At 37.1% G+C, this 20,856-nt stretch overlaps 1 protein-coding gene across 9 annotated transcripts in view; it reads right to left on the bottom strand.

The window, feature by feature from the left end:
• Positions 1-20,856, bottom strand: part of LOC138315402 (carbonic anhydrase 2-like) — a 43,892-nt gene that overhangs the window by 6,810 nt on the left and 16,226 nt on the right. The window contains exons 1-2 of one of the 9 annotated variants that reach the window (XM_069256405.1): positions 17,872-17,888; positions 16,866-17,306 (exon numbers count right to left, since the gene is read on the bottom strand). The exons of 2 other annotated variants lie outside the window; for them this stretch is intronic. Coding sequence is in view for 2 of the 7 variants with exons in the window: in XM_069256402.1 (XP_069112503.1) it covers positions 4,052-4,259 (208 nt within the window). In the remaining 5 variants the exon portion in view is untranslated. Of the gene's footprint in view, positions 1-4,051; positions 4,295-6,903; positions 7,061-7,999; positions 8,151-13,401; positions 13,874-16,865; positions 17,422-17,871; positions 17,966-20,856 lie in introns of those variants that run through there. 6 more of the 9 variants (XM_069256408.1, XM_069256404.1, XM_069256407.1 and 3 more) reach the window with 6 other exon arrangements.

Below are 20,856 nucleotides of genomic sequence, written 5' to 3'. Positions count from 1 at the left end.
ATAATTCGAACGACTTGCAGCACGCAAAATAAAAAGAAAAATTCTGTAATTCTTAAATTATAATTATACGTTATCATCACGTCAGATGTTTTAGAGATTAGTGTGTCCACAAACAGTTGTGATAAAATTCACGCATTCAACAACATTGAGTTCAATATAAATATACGACGTTTCATTGCTGATATATATTTCTGGAAAACATATGACAAAAGAAGTGAATAATAATTTTATGGACTAGGATATGTTCAAAAACATACATACTAAATGTAATTCCTTCGTGAATGAGATAAAATGCATGGCAAAGCACACTTTCATAACTAGTGATGTCGAAATGGACTACCACCACTAATTTACTTTTAAAATCTAACAAGCATTATCTGACGTAAACTCTATGAAGGCGTATAGAATTAAATCCCAAAACACGTGTAGGTGTCATCCGTTACCGTAATCCAGGTATCAATTCCCCACACTATATAACAGGAAAGTCATCAAAATGGACATATCGAAATCGCCAGACGATACAATGAACCAATTGGAGGTCAATACAAGATAAGATATTATCATGTGTGTTCATGACGTTTGTAGATATGTAAGTTATGTATACCATAGAAGATAGGTATAGATGAGTCAGTTTAACTATATTTCATTTGAAACATTCAAATGAAATTGGACACAAGCTGTAAATTTTAGTAACGCCATATATCATACATTATTGTTCAATGGTAATTGACAGTAGTTTCTCCTCCTTTCAGATGACCTATAAAACTACCTCTATTCTAAACTACTTTCGAAAGTTCAACATCTCTTTCCTTTGAACGTATTCAATATTTACATACATACACAACCTAAAATCGGAGATTTACTAGAACAGTTACGGTAGTATGTGCCATGCCTGAAAGGGATATATTTCATATAAAAAACTTAAAACTGCCAGATTATTATATCAGCGACACAGCAGGTTTTTTGTTGTACTTTTAAAGACACATTTCATATAAAACCTCAAAAATGTCATTTTATAATACAAATGACGCAGGTTTTTTCGCTCCCTTTAAAAAAATACACAACAGCAACTTGAGTACAATAGCTATTTGTATGGTAGGGAAATATCTAAATGTAAGTTATCCATTTCTTCTCTGTGATAATCTTTCAAGATTATGTAAATGTAATAAAGTACATCAGTACAACAGTTTCAGTTCTATAATACAAAATTGCAATTACGGCACTTTCATTCTGTAAATTATAATTTAAATTCATATTATGAAAAATTGATATCTAGATTATCTACTTTCACAAAATATGATGTTTTATTCTCAAAATAATTCAAAGCATTTGCCATAACCTTTTAGCACGAATAATATTATTTATAAAGTGATATAGACTACTGCTGACGATCGAGGATAAAATGGAATAGATTATGAATTGTGGGAACCACACGAAAAGCCACACTAAACACTTCAACGTGTTTCAGGAGAAGATTTTGGTGATTCTAAACAGATCCCTCTGCCTGACTGACTTGTATAGCCTCTAAAGCTTAACCAGTAATGGATGCCCAACCGCAACACACACGGAAGCTCCAGACATTTGTTTATGTTCTAGAAGACTTTGTAAATGCAAAATACATAGGCGTATTTGTGGAATCAATAAGATTTGTGTTTTTCTAAGATTCTACCGGTTATTCCGAAATCATGGAAATGTGTTTTACGTCAACTTCGCTAGCCAATGGTATTCAGCACGATACTCCCCTGAATCGAACTGAATACGTGTACTTTTAACTAGCGCATTTGGGTTTACATATACCGTGCATAAATAGCCCAGTCTTATATATCCTTCTCGTTATCATCTCGTTTGATAATCGATGCCTCACTGCAAACCAACTGATTTTCGCGTGCGATTGATTAAATCGTGAAAATAAATCACCGTGAAATTGTTTCCAACACAAGTAAATATATACTATGTGTTCCGTGGTTTAGTATTCCAATACTATGTGTTCCGTGGTTTAGTATCCCTATACAATGTGTTCCGTGGTTGAGTATCCCAATACTATGTGTTCCGTTGTTTAGTATCCCTATACTATGTGTTCCATGGTTTAGTATCCCTATACCATGTGTTCCATGGTTTAGTATCCCTATACTATGTGTTCCATGGTTTAGTATCCCTATACTATGTGTTTCATGGTTTAGTATCCCTATACTGTGTTCCATGGTTTAGTATCCCATACTATGTGTTCCGTGGTTTAGTATCCCTATACTATGTGTTCCATGGTTTAGTATCCCAATACTATGTGTTCCATGGTTTAGTATCCCAATACTATGTGTTCCATGGTTTAGTATCCCAATACTATGTGTTCCATGGTTTAGTATCCCAATACTATGTGTTCCATGGTTTAGTATCCCAATACTATGTGTTCCATGGTTTAGTTCCAGACTATCCTGGTTATATCCACTATGTGTTCCATGGTTTAGTATCCCAATACTATATGTTCCATGGTTTAGTATCCCAATACTATGTGTTCCATGGTTTAGTATCCCAATACTATGTGTTCCATGGTTTAGTATCCCAATACTATGTGATCCATGTTCAGTTTCACGATAACGCTCAGGTAACATACTGAGTAAATATAAACTAATTAAATTTTCTGTTTGTGAAATGACCACCAAATATTACGTCATCCATAGGATGGCGTGATTCAAACTATGTAAAACGTATACATGACAGTTAGTACACACTAATTACAAGTCCGGATCACTACATTTATAATACTTGTCCGGTTTATATTCGGAAAAGTTTCCTGTGTCAACAATAAGTATATAGGTAAACATCAATGACAAGTATTGTTTAAAGCCTTAATTGTAGGTGTTTGATGACGTAGACATTAATTACAGGTGTGTATAGGAGTGCAGCGTTACGGTATTTACATGTAATTACAGGTGTGTTTTTTGTGTAGTGTTAAGTTAAATACAAATGTACACATGCTTGTGTGCTGATGTATATATCATTTTAAAAAACTTCCGTCACATTTACGTCACAATTCCGACTAAAATGCTGATGCAGCAGCATTTACCTGCATTTTACGGAAGGACGCATGAAGTTTTAAATAATTGCTCCAAGGACAAGATGATGAGGAGTAAGTGCATCTAAAGTTAAGGTAATGAAAGCCCTCGAGGTAAATGACATTTTTTGTATCTTCTGATGTTTTACGCCTGACACAATGAAAAGCATTATTTCAAGGTTACACGTGGATTTTCCGTGCAGAGTGCATGTAAGTACACTAGTTTAATTTGACAAAAAGATTACACAATAGACGAACTATAGACGAGAAATTTCATACTCTTGACAGAAAACTGTATTTATGAGAAACTATAAACATTACTTAAGTGTTTTGATTGCGATATATAGTAGCATTTTATTTCGTTATAAAAACATTTAACCTTGAGAACAGGTTTTGATTACTACGTCATTACTATATGGGTTAAAAATACAGCATTTTTTAAGCACAATGATAATTTTCGGTCTATAAAGATCATTGTCTGTTTACGGGAATGGATAACTACACAAAGAGATGAGTCTATTCAGTCGTTTCTCGAACTTAGTCGGTCATGGAAATCCACCGAGACATCGATATTCGAGAAAAACGGGTATTATTTTATTCAAAAATGAAAATCTATTCTTGTTAGTCTTGAGACAAGTAAATGACATGTTGGCTAGATGATTAGACTTGGACATGTTGGCTAGATGATTAGGCTTGTTGTTAACAGCTATAATATATCAAAATGGCATCTATCAGAAATCGAAATAACAAAGTTAGCATTTGATTTCGAATTCGTGATACTAAATTTTCTTTTCAGCAGTTTATACAGGAACGTTGACTTCTCGAATGTCTCGTATAAAATCTTATTTTTTGTAGTTCATTATTCAAGATTTTTTCTTTGTGTCGTACATTACATCTTACAGTACAATGTACAGAATGGCGCAACACCTCTATCATACTTTACATCTGGTGAAATTAAATACAAATTACGTCCATGTTAATATGTTCTAAACATCGCCTTACCACATACTGAACATGTTGACAACTTTCCAAAAGGATTCCTAGTCTCTCTACGCGGGTTACAGATACAGTACTTTCTAGTACCACCCTTCTTCTCTCCGAACTTTTTGGGGACGTTTTCACCATCACATGTGATATCATCTATGTACTTAAATGTCGACATGTCTTCACCCTCGTCCGGTAAGATGGTGACGGTAACTATATCCTCCATCTTCGTTTTGTAAAATCTATCTATTACAACTGTAGAGCTGTGATTCAGTAGGTCTACACCTTGTATGTGACGATCGCACGATGGTGCCCCTCCTTTTTATAAAGCCGTTTGTGAACTGTGTTACATGATAGCGACATTAGCAGCTTTAGATTATAAAAAATAGTTTTGATATATCCTCACTAGATTTTCACGATTACCCACAGAGAGAATTACGTGTTATACTAATTCGTGAGTTAGAGTGAGTACTGGTCAATTTGTGTAACGTTGGGGTATTTTGGTTGGTCAGTTATAGATAACACACCCAAATGACCGTTACCGAAGTATGAAATGATATCATTTTGTTTTAGAACTAAGATTCTGTTGTGATGGATTATTAATCTCGAGACATGGATGTTTGTCAATGGCATTTCCAAGTCGTCGACTGGGTGACACTCAACAATATAGAGAATTACATCATTAGCTTATAGTATACCTGTATTGTATAATAACGTATTAACCAACATGGTATCTAGTAATCGATTATTGGGTATAGAAAACACAAAATCACATCATCGGTTTTAGACATGATTTCCGGTCACTGCAAAAGGTTTAAAATTTATATATGGTAAAGACAAATAAATCTCCTTAAAGAGAAGCTTTCATAATCTCTCTAACTCCTATGGGGACCAAGAGACCCCGTTGGTCATTTAAACAATACACATGATATGTATTGACCTTCTGATGTATCGATAGATTAGAGTTTATAATACACAATTAATGGACCTGCTTTTAGGAATAAGACATCGTAAGACAGGCGGTACAGTATTAATCACCGGACAAGAAACCAATCCCAAATAAGTAGTCTCTTAATTCAAATGAGATAATCGTAGCGTCTTCTTGGGGTTCAAGTGTCTTCCAAGTGCTGTCTTTGGGAATTGGCCTTATTGTATGTTACGAATATCGCATCATATAATTAGTTTAATTTTTACTTGTCGACTATATACAGTATTTGTACGATGAGGAATGGAAAATATGTCTCTATCCCTCCCTACTGGAAAATATGTCTATCCCTCCCTACTTTTTGCTTTAAAAATTAGAGTACATATTGTTAAAAAAATGATAATAAGTGATAGAGTATCGTGACATCCACAAGTTCTATAATAGAAGATCGCGCACATTAAGTTATTTTTTTATAAAATATGTTTTTAATTAGCTGAAATGTATCAGCTGTCATTCAATGATGTTTCGGGTTTATGTGGTAAAGGAAAACACGAGTACACAGAAAAAAATCATTACCTGATCAGCACCAGACAACCAACCCATAAGGGTTTCGAATTCGTAGCCCTTCGGTGAAGAGCAAATAGAAACATGCCAAACACCTTATCCACTATGCCATAACGACACCAACCACTGGCATGGGCTTACAGTCCAAAGCATGCCGGACACCTTAACCACTATGCACCTTTCATGGAGAACGAAGATCGGCGTCAAAAACTACGTTTAAAATTTAAGTATATATCAATGATGAAACAAATTAGATCGATTCAAAATGAGTGTTTGGTATCCCGGGTGACAAAGCGGAGATAGTCCCTTGTCTATGTTTGGTATCCCGGATGACAAAGCGGAGATAACCCTTTGTCTTTAAACCGTGCCAGACATATTTTCCCTTTTTCTAAAAACAAAAGCAAACTTAAAAAGATGACATATTATGTTATACATTTTATAAGGTGCTGTTATTTAAGTCGATACTTTTTGTTTCGAGAAATAGTGACCTGAAGTAATTTCAACCAAATTAAGAAAACAAAAGATAAAGATGAATAAGTTTCAAACGGTGTTGAACGAGTACACCCCGGTCAGTCGGACACACGTCTGGTATAAATATAGAAGTAACGAGGACAGGAGTTTAAAGATGGCATTTAAATTTATACCTCGCATATCTTGTAATGAAATACAACTGCCAATAAAGCTATCCGGCTAGTCTAACCATGATTTATAAAGACAACTTTATTGTTCAATTGTTAAGCAAAAATGATTATTAAAATGTCAAACTGGGCCTCGCTCACACTTTAGATTTTTCGTTTACATCTTATACAATCTGATCAAAATACTCCTTCTAATGGTCTTTCCGTTTCATAGAGGACCTGACTACGTCCCATAACGGGACACGTTCTAATGACCTTATCTTTCCACCTAGAAAACTGAAAACGACATTTCGTCCCAGTATGCTTATACATTTAACTATCTGTTGTGTTCTATGGTCGAGATGACTACACACACGAAAAAATGAGTATGACAGCTCTTGAAAGTCATTTCGTCCCAGTCAAGAAATTTGGATATGGGATTTCGATTGGTTAATCCTAAAGGTCACCAGAACGTGACCCCTTAATGGGAAGTTGTCAGATCCTCAATGATAAGGATCTGTATTTTTATCAGATTGCAAGATATGTCGTGTTAAATAAAACTGTTGGCAAAAAGTGTATTTGTTGATTCTACAATTTGTACAGAAATGTAAATGATCATTACTTCTATGTACTCCTCATTTTCAGACTAGCCGAAATATCTTTTAAACTTGTTGTTAGACTCATCTGAAGTAGTATGAACTGTATAATTCAGATGAGTTATCGATTTTTAAACCAACTAGTGTAAGATAAAGTTCGATACCCACGTGGAACTGATGTTATATATAGCGGGTTTCTTTCTCTGGGCACTCCGTCTTTCCTCCTTCCTCTATACCTGTCAATCCTTATAAATATGGACCTTACTGTTGACAGCACGTTAAATAAACTAAAATCCAAATCTAAATTCATTAAATTAAATACAACCCCAACCTAAATTGAAGGATGGATGACGTATAACGGATATCATTTGACTGCTTATTTTTGGGATTATATAATGAAGAACAATACCCTGGTAATCGTAGATGCATATTATATGTCTGCATGTTCGTCTTTGCTCGATTCACATGTAAATTGTACATGTGTGGCGTATGAACCTATAACTGTACCAGCAGGCCTACCATCTGACCAGACTAAATTATTCATAATTATAGAGAGCTGGTAATATCGGTACCTTTAACAATTAATATTAAGACCGTGATCAAGAATATGATAGTTCCATTGGTTAGATTCTTAGGGATTTCTTATAATTGTGGGAAACAAGATTTTTTTAAATCAAATAATCGCTCCGTTACAATTAATTAAGTCATATTCATTCATAACGTACCAGGTATTAACAGATGACAAAAACTAGGAGTACCACGAGAAACATCGCCGACTTAAACCCACAATACGCGACTACAATTGTACCTCATGAAAGCAGTAGACCTAACCAAGATCTAGAGGAGATGAGCTAGTTATTATCATTCACTTATAAAGATCGCGATTTGGAGCCAATGACTCCTGATCAAGTGACAACAGTACGTCATTTCAAACACAAATATGATTCCAGAAATACAAAGCAACACTATTCTTCGAAGCAGAAATACAAGTAGTACATATAGTTATGTATGTTTCAACTATTCGGATAAAAATAGCATCAATTATTTTCAAGCACGACTTGGAAATGTTTGCCCATTAGTTTAGCCTTAATATTATACATATGTAGGTAGTGATTGCGCCATTTCCTTCCATGTTGATTTAATTTACATCTTAAACTGAATTTCCTTACTCTTATCTCGCCATTAAAACGTAGTCAGAGTTATCGGTAAACAAATGCAAAACAATATTCAAATACGGATCCCGTAATTTTTCTACAATACTCACAGTTATTAGATGATCAATTGAGACTCCCAATGTAGTGAGATCGAACACATGTGTTTTTAGAACTAGATGTGAATCAAGGACAAGATTTGCTGTCGTGTGACATTGGATGGAAGTCTCGAGTACTATGAAACGGAAATGATTTATGTTCAATAAACAGAACGCTTAGAGTTAAATATTCCAATCGCCTCAATGCAGAACACGACCTGGGATGAGCACAAAGATAGGTGTTCGTATCGTGTCACCCTAAGCTCGTGACCTGAAAAACGTCACAAGGCTAGGTAATTACATCCACTTAGCGGGTAAACTGATATTCTGAGCTTGGACGTCTTAAAACAAGTTTGTCATTCAATATGTTTGAAATGGTGCAATGATGGCAATTTATAATCGACAAAATCAGCATTGACGTAAAGTTGAATAAAACTTCCACATGCAAAATTTGAATTAAAGATTTGTTTTTGAAAATAGTGTTTGTTGCATCCTCATTTTCGCTCATCGCTTAGCACAATGTCGCTCTGTCACTTTGGCTTCGCGAATTGTCGCTCTTCGCATGGCGCATTGTCGCTCTTCGCATATGGCGATGTCAACAATGCGCGCCGTCGCCAATGCGACAGTACCACGTGCCGAAGTCAGCCACCGTATAAGTAAACGAGTTTATCGTTTCAGGCTCTGGCAATATCCGTTTAAAGATGCTCCACCGCTGACCAAGCATACATAATACTCATTATTTGAACCATAATGATTAATATTTAAACATGTATACATATGTTTAATTAACACAAACAATATAATATGAAATAATTTGTTTTGCTTTATGCGCAATCAGTACTTCATTCCATATAGAACAAAGTGCCACGGAGTTTTTTGGGGGATGCAATCAATTATGTTTGATATTTATATCTTGAAGTAAAATTAGAAGCTCAAACTGAACAATGGTGGTATTGGTATAAAGTAAATTTTGTAACTGAAGAACAACACTAATTCGTCTCTTCTTGCTTTTTATTGAGAAAAATACTATTTCTCAACGGTGGAGCATCCTTAAGCTACCGATTTGGACATTTTTTGTACATGTACAGTAATAATCAGAGCACAATTGAGTTCTTTAAATGCATCTCGAAATTTTACCATTCGCTCTCCTTGTCTCGGTAGAGATTTAAAAACCTACATCGTTTATTACCATTATTAAAAAAACCAAGGACGATAACTCCAACACGAATTCTATCCTGACTAACCGTTATCAGTACGCAATGTGACCGCGAACTAGGCCTTGTTAAGGTCACAGTGATATTTACATTCCGTCTTAGGCAGACGACAAACCGAAACTATCCTAAACCGACAGAGCCTTTGTCGATAACGCTTTGTCCCGAGTGAGGTCAAGTTTATCCAAAGTATTACTACGGTCAGCGACTGACCTCATCCGGGCAATCGTGGAGAGTGGACCGTGCCTAGCAGTACAAACGAAGAAAAGTAAATAGCATGATTTCCTAAGAATGTACGGCATGGTTAAATTACGGCACAAACTGTTATAAAGCTTCAATCATTTTACCTGCACTTTGGGTGGTCAAACGGTGAAGACGGATATTTCCCATTTTTAAGAGTCTTTCTCTCCATTCTGGAGTAACAATAAAATTAAGTTATGATTTCTTCCCTAATCCCCATCGCCAACTCCTTTTAAATTCAAAAACTAATTTAGGTTTACATATTTTGTGTCGAAAAGTCGTGAAATAAAAACATATTTATATTGCTATATAAGATCTCAAGATGTCCGACGTCCCAAAATATTGGAGATTGATATTTCGAGGTAGTGATCTGCCATTTTGTGGAAATAAAATTAGATATTGGCACTGAAAATATATGAGAGGATTTTCTATGTTTATGAAATAACAATTTTTTATGAAATCTTCAGAAGTAATAAGTCTGGAACATGAATGACCTACCCGTTGACCACGATGAAGCAATATTACATCGTGCAGGCCTGGATACAGGTCTTTATCCTGCAACTGTCCCACATACTGACCGATAACTACTGCCGGATAAACTTGTGCTTTATCCGTCAATACGATATGCTTTATCCGTCAATACGATCACGTGAATTTGTTCCATATCTGACGGCACTTTTTCTAACTTGACCCAGAACTTGAACCTTCCGGTGAATGAAACGTCATTCAGTCCCGCTAAAACGTGACGTCACATTCACCGAAATGACGTCATTTTTACGATGTCGAAAATCTCGTATGGCGGTGCCGTCTTTTTCTTGGCTCATGACAAAGGTATGTATTGTTAAGTAATTCTTTAATGGGTATTTATTGTTATTTGAGTATTTTCATTTCCTTTCAGTGATATTCACACTGAATAGAATTACGGTGACTGTTTGTGAATGCGCTTATTTATTTCCCACGGCAGTAAAAAGGAGTGCACTCTCATTCGGTTAAGTGAATGAATCTTTACCTCCGCATCAAAGAAGCTTCTCGCTTCGAGCGAAACAAAGTAAGGAATTGTCAATATGCTTTCGTTTTGAATGCCATAATGGTTGCAGGATAAACAGAATACACGGTTAGTATCTTACAATACAAGGTTTATTTTGGTGCTCGACACGGAAAGCCGAGATGACTCGGCAAAGCCTCGTCATCTCGGCTTTCCTAAGTCTCGCACCAAAATAAACCTTGTATTGTAAGATACTAACCATGTATTCTCTATGTATACAGGTCATGCATACAACATGGTATAAAATAGGTCACGTGCGTCACATGTCAGGTACGCAAAGACTAAGATTCCACAAACATCCGCTGGTTTTTTCCGTTAGAAAAATATACTGGACTATCTGCTAACATTACAGGATAAGAGAATAGCAACCTTGTTTAAAGTGGACGTGACATGTCAGACATTCTGTACATACGTATTACATACCTTTATGTAGGTATAAAAATGATGACGTAATTTAGTCCAAAAACATTTTAAATGATTTCATTGCGTTTCCGTCTTTTTCTACGATAATACATTGTATAAGTATACTTGTCAGGTCTCGCTATGGAAAACAAGTTCCCGGTGAAAACACTATCTACAATGTCCCTATTTTATATGTACGCGTCTACCTTGACCTCGTGACCCGGCTGTAAATGACAAGTAGCTGCGTACAAATATGGTTTAATGTATAATTACAGAAGTTTACATTGCCATTTCCTCATTTAATGTGACATTTGATGAGGCAAACTTTTATTGTTTGGTTTGCAATTTTTCATTTTTGTAAAGCTACTTACATTTTTTGATGTTGTTAAGACACATATGTAAATATATCACCGAACCTAACAACATGTATTCAAATTATTCTTATAAGTTTTGAACTTGTATTTCATAATGTTTGGTGATGAAAAGCAATTTTCATATATGTCTGATAAAGGAGATAATTTGCTCCTGAAAAACTGACCTGAATCTTAAGCTATACGAATGAGTTGTTTGTAAATAAAGTGTGAAAAGCGTCAACACCTCTCCTTTCTCTTGTTGTTATAATGACGCAACTTCCAGATGAGAAGGTACAGAAGGCAACAGTGTTTTCGCACGTCCATACTTGTTACACCGCATATTATGACAGACTGACATATATCATTTAATACGAGTGCCGAGAAGCACATGGAGTAGGAATATAATGTGGTTCTCACGTGGTTCTCACGTAACTGTCTGATTCAGCAATGACGACATTTTGGCACAGATATAGTCACGTACACATGCATCAAGGACAAATTGGTTCCTGGCCATGAAATCATGATAACGATAACATGTAATAGTCAATCATCTATTTCTGGTTCCAAACCATGAATTCTTACATGTAATTCGCATATTTATATCAATGTAAAACTTCTTTTTAATCTTAGAGAATACACCATGGGTAGAGATGTAAGGTATTTTCCGGGGTTGAGTACTTTTAGCAATGAAAATATTATTGAAAATATTATATTTGCTTTTGTCTGATATTCAGATAATGCCTAAATATAGATTAGCATGACTTTTGTTACAAGTAATTTTATTGATTCATTTAGTCATAACAATCCACGACACGCCAGCGGGTCTTTAAATGGTTACCATTCTATCATATATATATGTGTACTGCTGATATTGAATGCACGTGAAAAATTCGGTTCATTTAACGACATGTGAGTAATGCTTGACAGTTAACATGACAGCTTCCTAATATTGACAAACATTGAAGAAATGCTTGATGTGCAAAACCACATTTTCATCCAAATACTTATTTGTGTACGAGTTACTTCCCTTCCTTATACAGACCAAAATCACTAGTCAGATCCTGTTAATGTAAGCCATTATGTACAGTGCCTACTCATCTATACTCAGCGTTATCTATACAGTAACTGTTAGGTATATGTATTAGTGTACATCATGTGTGCCTGTTGTGTATATCACTGGCTGGCTCAACCCCCACGATACCTATAAATATGATACAGTATTCCCATCTGACAGATGACGTCAAACTCTTTTGTTATGGAACGTCATAAAACCTCGTGTTTTATCTATATTTTAGTTATCTAGGCTACATTTTGGTCATTGCTTTTGAAATGCTCGGAATACTTTGGTTCAAGCAATGTCTTAATATTATGGATTTTTACGCTCTAAAATCGTGTGTATACAGAAATATGGATTTTCTGCAGCAATACACGGGCTTACAAACATATATAAATAGCTTTTATGTTGCAAGTGCAAGCGAACCAAAAACACATTTCGGGCTAGAAAAATACACATTAGCCTTTGTGGTAGAAAAGTTATCTTAAGAATATGTTGTGAGGTTTTTTTCCACTGCTATAATTATATGTATATATATATATATGCGATTGTATATCTTAAAGGTAGCTGACCTTAGCGATTCTTCACACTTTAACGAGTTTAAAAGTCCTGATATTATCCTTAGATATCATCTTAATAATGTGTTTTACATTCCAGATAGAGCTAGCATGACATGACGTGATGGAGAACATCAAGTACCCGGATAAAATCCGTCGACCAACGGTCAATGCTGGCAACCACCATTGATACGTCTCTAAGTAAAGATGAAAGTTTTGTGTAGGTACACCAATGACATCACGTATCACTACCTCTACTGTTGTTGACCACGCGCACGTTTATAGATATATATACGTATTATGTAAATGTGCATTCACAATACACACAACCCACTTAACACAACTGTGCAATATATAATATGTCCTTATACATGTGAGAATTAAGTCATTATTAGATAAACCATCGTCAAAATGTGGAAATATTTAAATTGGTTAAACTATTTACACCTATTAGATGTAGGTATTCTTATATGTAGTACTAAAATAATCTAGTATTGTAACTATAAAAAAGAGTGTCAGACAAAACCTAGGCTAAATAATTCATATAATACTCACTCTTGGCAACAGCATCTTCCCCTGTTATGTTTCACGATTCCTATTCATGAATTGACTTTGGTTTGACATTGTAAGCAAGCTCTTGGAGAACACAGATCGATAGATGTATCTACGTCACGTGCAGCCTCTCATTACCACGTGTGGCAGAGATAGGATTAAAACATCGACCAAAGTTAGACCCTGCCTGCCCACAACACGGACACAGTAATTGTATATGTACTATTTATATAATTAAATTATGACCATATAGTAACCCCCATCCAGGCATCTGCATGGTATGTAAACGTTTTACAAATAATTTCCCACGATTAGGTCGATTACCAACAGGAAAACTACTGCACACACACCACTATTAGTCGATTTCACCTTGAACAGAACCCTCAACAATAGGTCGAATTCATTGACAAAAGAAACAGCTGCCAGCTCTTCAGCAGCTATAGTTTTGTTTTCTGTTTAGCAGGGTAAATCGAGCAATCCTTCGTCCTGAACGTGACCCGGGGAGTACCCACCCGAACATTCATCCCACGAGGACGTTTAATTGTTGTATGTGTCATGGGGGTAACCATATATATGTGATATAAATGCCGGAGGTGTCTACGTCATGATAACACACGGATCATATTATTTTGTATACATCTACACGTATACCTGAATACCTCAATACACATAATGTACAGAATACGTACGTAACTCATCGTATCAGCTAAATCAAAAGGATATGGGAAATGTGTAATTTATACATGTAAAGCTCCTTTTTCGGGTGAGCAATTTTTAAATATTACATTATATCACGGTGAGACGTTCAGATACAAGTCGTGGGTCGGGGAGATACAAGTTGTGGGGTCGGGGAGATACAAGTCGTGGGTCGGGGAGATACAAGTCGTTGGTCGGGGAGATACAAGTTGTGGGGTCGGGGAGTACAATTCGTGGGTCGGGGAGATACAAGTTGTGGGATCGGGGAGATACAAGTTGTGGGTCAGGGAGATACAAGTCGTGGGGTTGGAGAGATACAAGTTGTGGGGTCGGGGAGATACAAGTCGCGGGGCGGGGAGATACACATTTAATTGGAAGGGGAAAGTTATCTGGGCTAAGGTATTCATTTATAGGAAGGTGGACGAGTCATATAGGGCGGGGATAGAAGGTATTCATGAGTATTTAGGTGGGGAGGTATAAGTCTTGGGGTAGGGGAGTTACAAGTCATGGGTGTGGGGAATTACGTGCATGCCATGAAATGGAGGAGGACAGGTACATGTCATGTAATGGGATTGTAAAAGCCATGTAATAGGGGAGGTTCTAGTAGTGGGATGGAGGGGTATACATGTCATGAAGTGGGGGAGGTACATGTCATAGGGTGGGGAAGGTAAATGTCATGGTGTAGGGAGGTACATATCATAGGATGGGGGAGGTACATGTCATATGATGGGGGAAGTACATGTCATGGGGTGGGGGAGGTACATGTCATGGTGTAGGGAGGTACATGTCATAGGGTAGGGGAGGTACATGTCATAGGATGGGGGAAGTACATGTAAGGGTGGGGGAGGTAAATGTCAGGGTGGGGGAGGTAAATGTCGTGGGGTGGGTGAGGTAAATGTCAGGTGGGGGAGGTAAATGTATTGGGGTGGGGGACGAAAATGTCATGGTGTAGGGAGGTACATGTCATGGTGTATGGAGGTACATGTCATAGGGTGGGGGAGGTAAATGTCATGGGGTGGGTGAGGTACATGTCATGGGGTGGGGAGGTACATGTCAGGGTGGGGGAGTTACATGACGTAGGATGGGTGAGGTACATGTCATTGGATGGGGAATTACATGTCATTGGATGGCGGAGGTACATATCATGGTGTGGGGGAGGTACATGTCATAGGGTGGGGGAAGTACATGTCAGGGTGGGAGAGGTAAATGTCAGGGTGGGGGAGGTAAATGTCATGGGGTGGAGGAGGAAAATGTCATGGTGTAGGGAGGTACATGTCATAGGGTGGTGGAGGTAAATGTCATGGGATTGGGGAGGTACATGTCATTGGGTGGGGGAGGTACATGTCAGGGTGGGGGAGGTGCATGTCATAGGGTGGGAGAGGTACATATTATTGGGTTGGGGAGGTACATGTCATGGGGTGGGAAAGGTTCATATCATAGGGTGGGGGAGGTACATGTCATGGGGTTTGGGGGGGTAAATATGGGGTAGGGGAAGTACATGTCAGGTTGGGGTATACATGTCATAGGGTGGGGAATGTACATATCATAGGGTGAGCGAAGTACATGTCTGGGTGGGGGGTACATGTCATAGGGTGGGGGAGGTACATGTCAGGGTAGGGAGGACATGTCATAGGGTGGGGGAGGTACATATCATAGGGTGGGGGAGGTACATGTCATTGGGTGGGGATGGTACATGTCAGGGTGGGGGGTACATGACATAGGGTGGGAGAGGTACATATCATAGGGTGGGGGAGGGTACATGTCATTGGGTTGGGGAGGTGAATATCATGGGACGGGGGAAGTACATGTCATGGGGTGGGAGGGGTACATGTCAGATTGGGGGGATACATGTCATAGGGTGGGGAAGGTACATATCATAGGGTGAGGGAGGTACATGTCATAGGATGGGGAAGGTACATGTCATTGGGTGGGGGAGGTACATGTCATTGGGTGGGGGAGGTACATGTCAGGGGGGGTACATGTCAGGGGGTACATGTCATAGGGTGGGTGAGGTATATGTCATGGGGTCGGAGAGGTACATATCATAGGGTCGGGGAGGTACATATCACAGGGTGGGGGAGGTACATGTCAGATTTTGGGGATACATGTCATAGGGTGGGGAAGGTACATATCATAGGGTGGGGGAGGTACATGTCATGGGATGGGGAAGGTACATGTCATAGGGTGGGGGAGGTACATGTCATGGGTTGGGGGAGGTACATGTCAGGGGGGGTACATGTCAGGGGGGGTACATGTCAGGGGGGGTACATGTCATAGGGTGGGTGAGGTATATGTCATGGGGCCGGGGAGGTACATATCATAGGGTGGGGGAGGTACATGTCATGGGGTGGGGGAGGTACATGTCATGGGGTGGGGAAGGTACATGTCGTAGGGTGGGGGAAGTACATGTCATGGGGTGGGGGAGGTACATGTCATGGTGTAGAGAGGTACATGTCATAGGGTAGGGGAGGTAAATGCCATAGGATTGGGGAGGTACATGTCATGGGTTAGGGGGGACCCTTGGGAAGTACATGTATATACCGTGGGGTGGGGTATTTATATATTATGATGGGCAGGGAGGTAAAAATCATATACCAGTTCATTGATAAAATTCCATTATCATACATGAAAGAGAGGTTAGGGAAGGGAGAGATTAAGCAATATGTAACAGATATATACCATCTATACATATTTATAAGATATATCTGATGACATCTTTTATAAAGTGACCTATGCAGTCCCAATTAGATTATATCTACTGCCATACATACCTTATGGAATTATTCCGTATTTGATCTGACGCAGTATTTTAACCTCTGCAAATGAATACAACCCCTACCAAAGTCACAATATCGATCCGAGTTAGTTTAGTTCTCTCGTCTCACCAGTTTAAATATTAAATTGTTTATTTTTTAAACATCTCCACGCTCCCAGATCTCAGGCTAATTCCTCTTATCGAACACATCCGTCAATTGAAATGTAAATATCGTCTAAAATGTCAGCAATAATGTATTTTTTAAACCCTGGGTAAAGCCATTTTCCTCGTCCGTTAGATATATCGTCTTTGCTTTAACTAACCAGACAATCGACGTGTTCTCTCTCTCTCCATATAGATACGTGTAGGGTACGGAACCATTGACCTTGGTCATTCTGTGTCCAGGTCAGCCTCCCAGCCACAGGAGATTCCCCACCACGCACTTGACTCTTTTTATCTTATCAATATATAAACAAAGAGGCGTTTGTCGATAAATTAAGTATGGTGAGAAAGAGGATCCAGATCCTGTACAACGGACCGCTCTATGTGCTGTATGTTTACGTGGGTAGCTTATGACCACTTGTGTTAAATATAACTTCAATGAAGAACCTATGCGTTTTATTTTTTTAGTTTTATTTACATCACAGTACTGATTCAGATCTGAAATAGATACAGCAAGAAGGTTTTAAAAACATTTTTAAATGTTGTGTTTTATATAGGAATGTAAGGGACCATTGTCACCGTTACAGGTTCCCCGAATCAGCGGGATCCGTGTCCTGTTTCACACTAGTTCTTCAATTTAATGACCTAGGTTTTACATTTTGTATTGGCAATCGTTATAACTAGAAAAGGAAATATTTAAACATGGTTTCGTGCTCAGTCGTGTATATGTATATGTACACATATAACCTCGCTTCTATAGCGTCATTGGAAAATATCGAGGCACATGTATTTTCTCGTTAAGATAGAATTACATGTATATATACACACAATCACGAGCATGGTAAGTAATAATTACATACCCGATGAAAAGGTAATTGGCTTCTATCAGGGTTTTAACGCTCCTGTCATGGTTGGGATGGACACGTGTTCCCGTCTGAATTTCAAGTGCTTGATCTATTCACATACAACACACAATTCACATATGTAACAAAAGGTCAAAAACTTGTATAGATATAGTAAATAATAAACAATTAAAAACACAAAGACCATATGTTTCACGCTCTTTACACATGTGTATAAAGAGGATTAGACAATCTCTGTTTAAATCGACCAACAGTACTTAACTTCATAAACTATATATACCTTTAATTCATATCGCATGCTATTGTTGAGGTTAACAAGTTTTAGAATAACTCGGTATATAAGTCGTACACGTTTTTTAATTTGTCTATGTATTGAGAGGACACATTATTCCCACTCAATGGACATTATGAGTTCCACATTTTTCGTACGATATCTAAACTGATATGGTACATTCAAACCGTCTGTAACGATCGCTGTAGGAGAGACAGAATAAACGGTTACTATTTACAGTTGTCTTTATAGACAGGTTGAGGCTTTCGTGTTAACCATTCAGTAAATGTAACAGGAATATATGATACACGACCTGTTATTGGATATTTAATTATGTCAGCATATTTCTGTAATTTGTATATGGTTCAAAATCAATTTTGATATAATTTTGTTAGGAAGCGAATTAGTATGACATGTATGTAAGCTTATTTTTGTGATCATATTTAAAATCCGAAACATTGGTATTACAGTAATTAATGTACATCTGTTATAGGTTTGCCGGATTTACTAAAACTTACCAGCCAAAGGAGTAACACACACATTACAAATAAAAACATCATTTCCTAAGAACTGGAGCTATTCAGACGTTTACATGGGTACATGTTATGTACATTTTTCTCAAAAAAAAAAAAAAAAAAACATTCCTTCATGATTTTTTAAAAAGATCTGTTTTTATATGCATATGCATTTTTACATCTTTGGATATGGTAGTTAGCATTACTTTTATCTTTCATTGCTCATTTCCTATAATAATGTTTACAGCACAAGGACGCAAATCAGAAACAAAACTGTGATCTAATGGGTGAGTATATTGTCTAGTTACTGGACTGTAGAACCTTTCATATGGTATGTGATAACATTTAATTAATTATATTCACTTGTTAAATGATTGATAAAATTTAGAAATTAAGTTTAATCTTTGGATGTGTGGAGATGGGGAGATGTAAAGTCGTAGAATGTCAAACATCTTTAATACCATGGTTTTGTAAAGTGAAGTTATCTGAAGAACATAGATAACAAGGTAAACCACATTATTGACATAAACAAAGTAACGAACACAGCAAACAATGTTAGCAAATCCTAACAATTTACACTATTATTTGGGATTTCTGGCATCAACACACGAAATCTATTATATCGCGTGTTTCATCCGATGGTTTTGGTGTTCCGTTAAGATGATGCACTCGTGGAGGGGGAGGGTGTTTCAAATCAAACTTATTGACATCACCATTACACAACGTGATGGCTTCCTTAAATAGGAGAAGTATACATTGGTGTGCATGATACCTGGATAGCAACAAAAGTTGGAGTTGGATTTCGTTTAAAGTAAACAAGGGGATCCAATTAAACACCCAATCGTTGCAGATGCATAAACTTAGAATGGATAACCTGAAGTATGCACACATGTCATCTAAAAACGATTGACTTGAAGTAAACCAAAAATCACAGCAGGGTTTTTACATCTTGTATTTTATCAACAGGGAGTGTCTTATAAATGGTATCGAAGGTAGTTATTGATTTATGGTGTCTATAATTGCAAAGTTTATTTCAAATTATTTAATACTGTAAACCATTTTATTTTCATGGCGACTTATTTCAAGTTTCCATGTATATTTAAAAGTCTTTAATTAACCTACAGTTGAACATTTTTCACGGCGTTTTAATTTCGCGAATATCATTCGTAGGCCATTTGTAATATCACGCGAAAATAAGTGGGTTTATTGTATCATCTTTTAACATTGGACCTGGCACGCGACCATCTTATTCTGCTGGCAGATTGCGATATTTAAAGTAATTTGAAGAAAACAAATTCAGTTTTAGATGTCTACTTTCATGCTACAACTTTTGTTAAAATCGTAAAATTAACAACGGTTTAATCTATTTTACTCTCACAAGTATATCCTTCAACAGAATTAAGTCCTGTAACTTCATTACCATTTACACTGAAATAATGCTGCATAATGAAACTACCAACAGACCTTTGTAGACTTTATATATCAATATTCAGTACATCCAGGCATCTGATGAGTGGGTTTTCGAAGTGACAATCCTCGATCAATATACTGTATGATTGGTTGCTTAGCAACGATTCGTGCAAATGATGGCCGACAGGGATACTTCGTGCCATGTGAAAAGTCTCGCAGATTATTATCCTTGTTATAACAAATAACGGATGACAATTAAACTACAAAATAGATTTATGATAGAAATAAGAAGGGTTTTTTTCATTTCAAAACACGTTTTACATTTTATTATTGTATTTACACAACGTCTAGACGAATGCAGTTGAAATGAAATATATTGACCCTCTACAGGTGTTTTTCAGGGGTACTAAATCAAACATTTTATTCAAAAATTGTTACTTTCGCTGAGAAAAGAACAAGTGGAAAGGTTGTCGAAGTCCTATTTATAAATCATTACACATGTACCTCTTATCATTTTAATATATCCCATCCTTTGCGATCACAGTAAATAAATGGCACATTTGTTTTTCTCTTAAAGCAACTTATTAGAGCAAATTTCACAAGGGTCTCATCAGTTATTGTCTTTATGCCAGTTCCCTGAGTGCAGCATGTCCTGTGGCTTAGAATAAAACGTTTTAACAATGATTTCTGACGTCAGTGAAGACCTTATGACAATTGAATTAGATTTTGTGAGGGTGAGGTCACGAGATATGCAGTTGGGGAATCTTAAGCATGCACATAACATTA

The sequence above is a fragment of the Argopecten irradians genome, chromosome 2 (genome assembly GCF_041381155.1).
Source record: "Argopecten irradians isolate NY chromosome 2, Ai_NY, whole genome shotgun sequence".
Lineage (NCBI taxonomy): Eukaryota > Metazoa > Mollusca > Bivalvia > Pectinida > Pectinidae > Argopecten > Argopecten irradians.
This window is presented reverse-complemented; position numbering and strand designations above follow the sequence as displayed.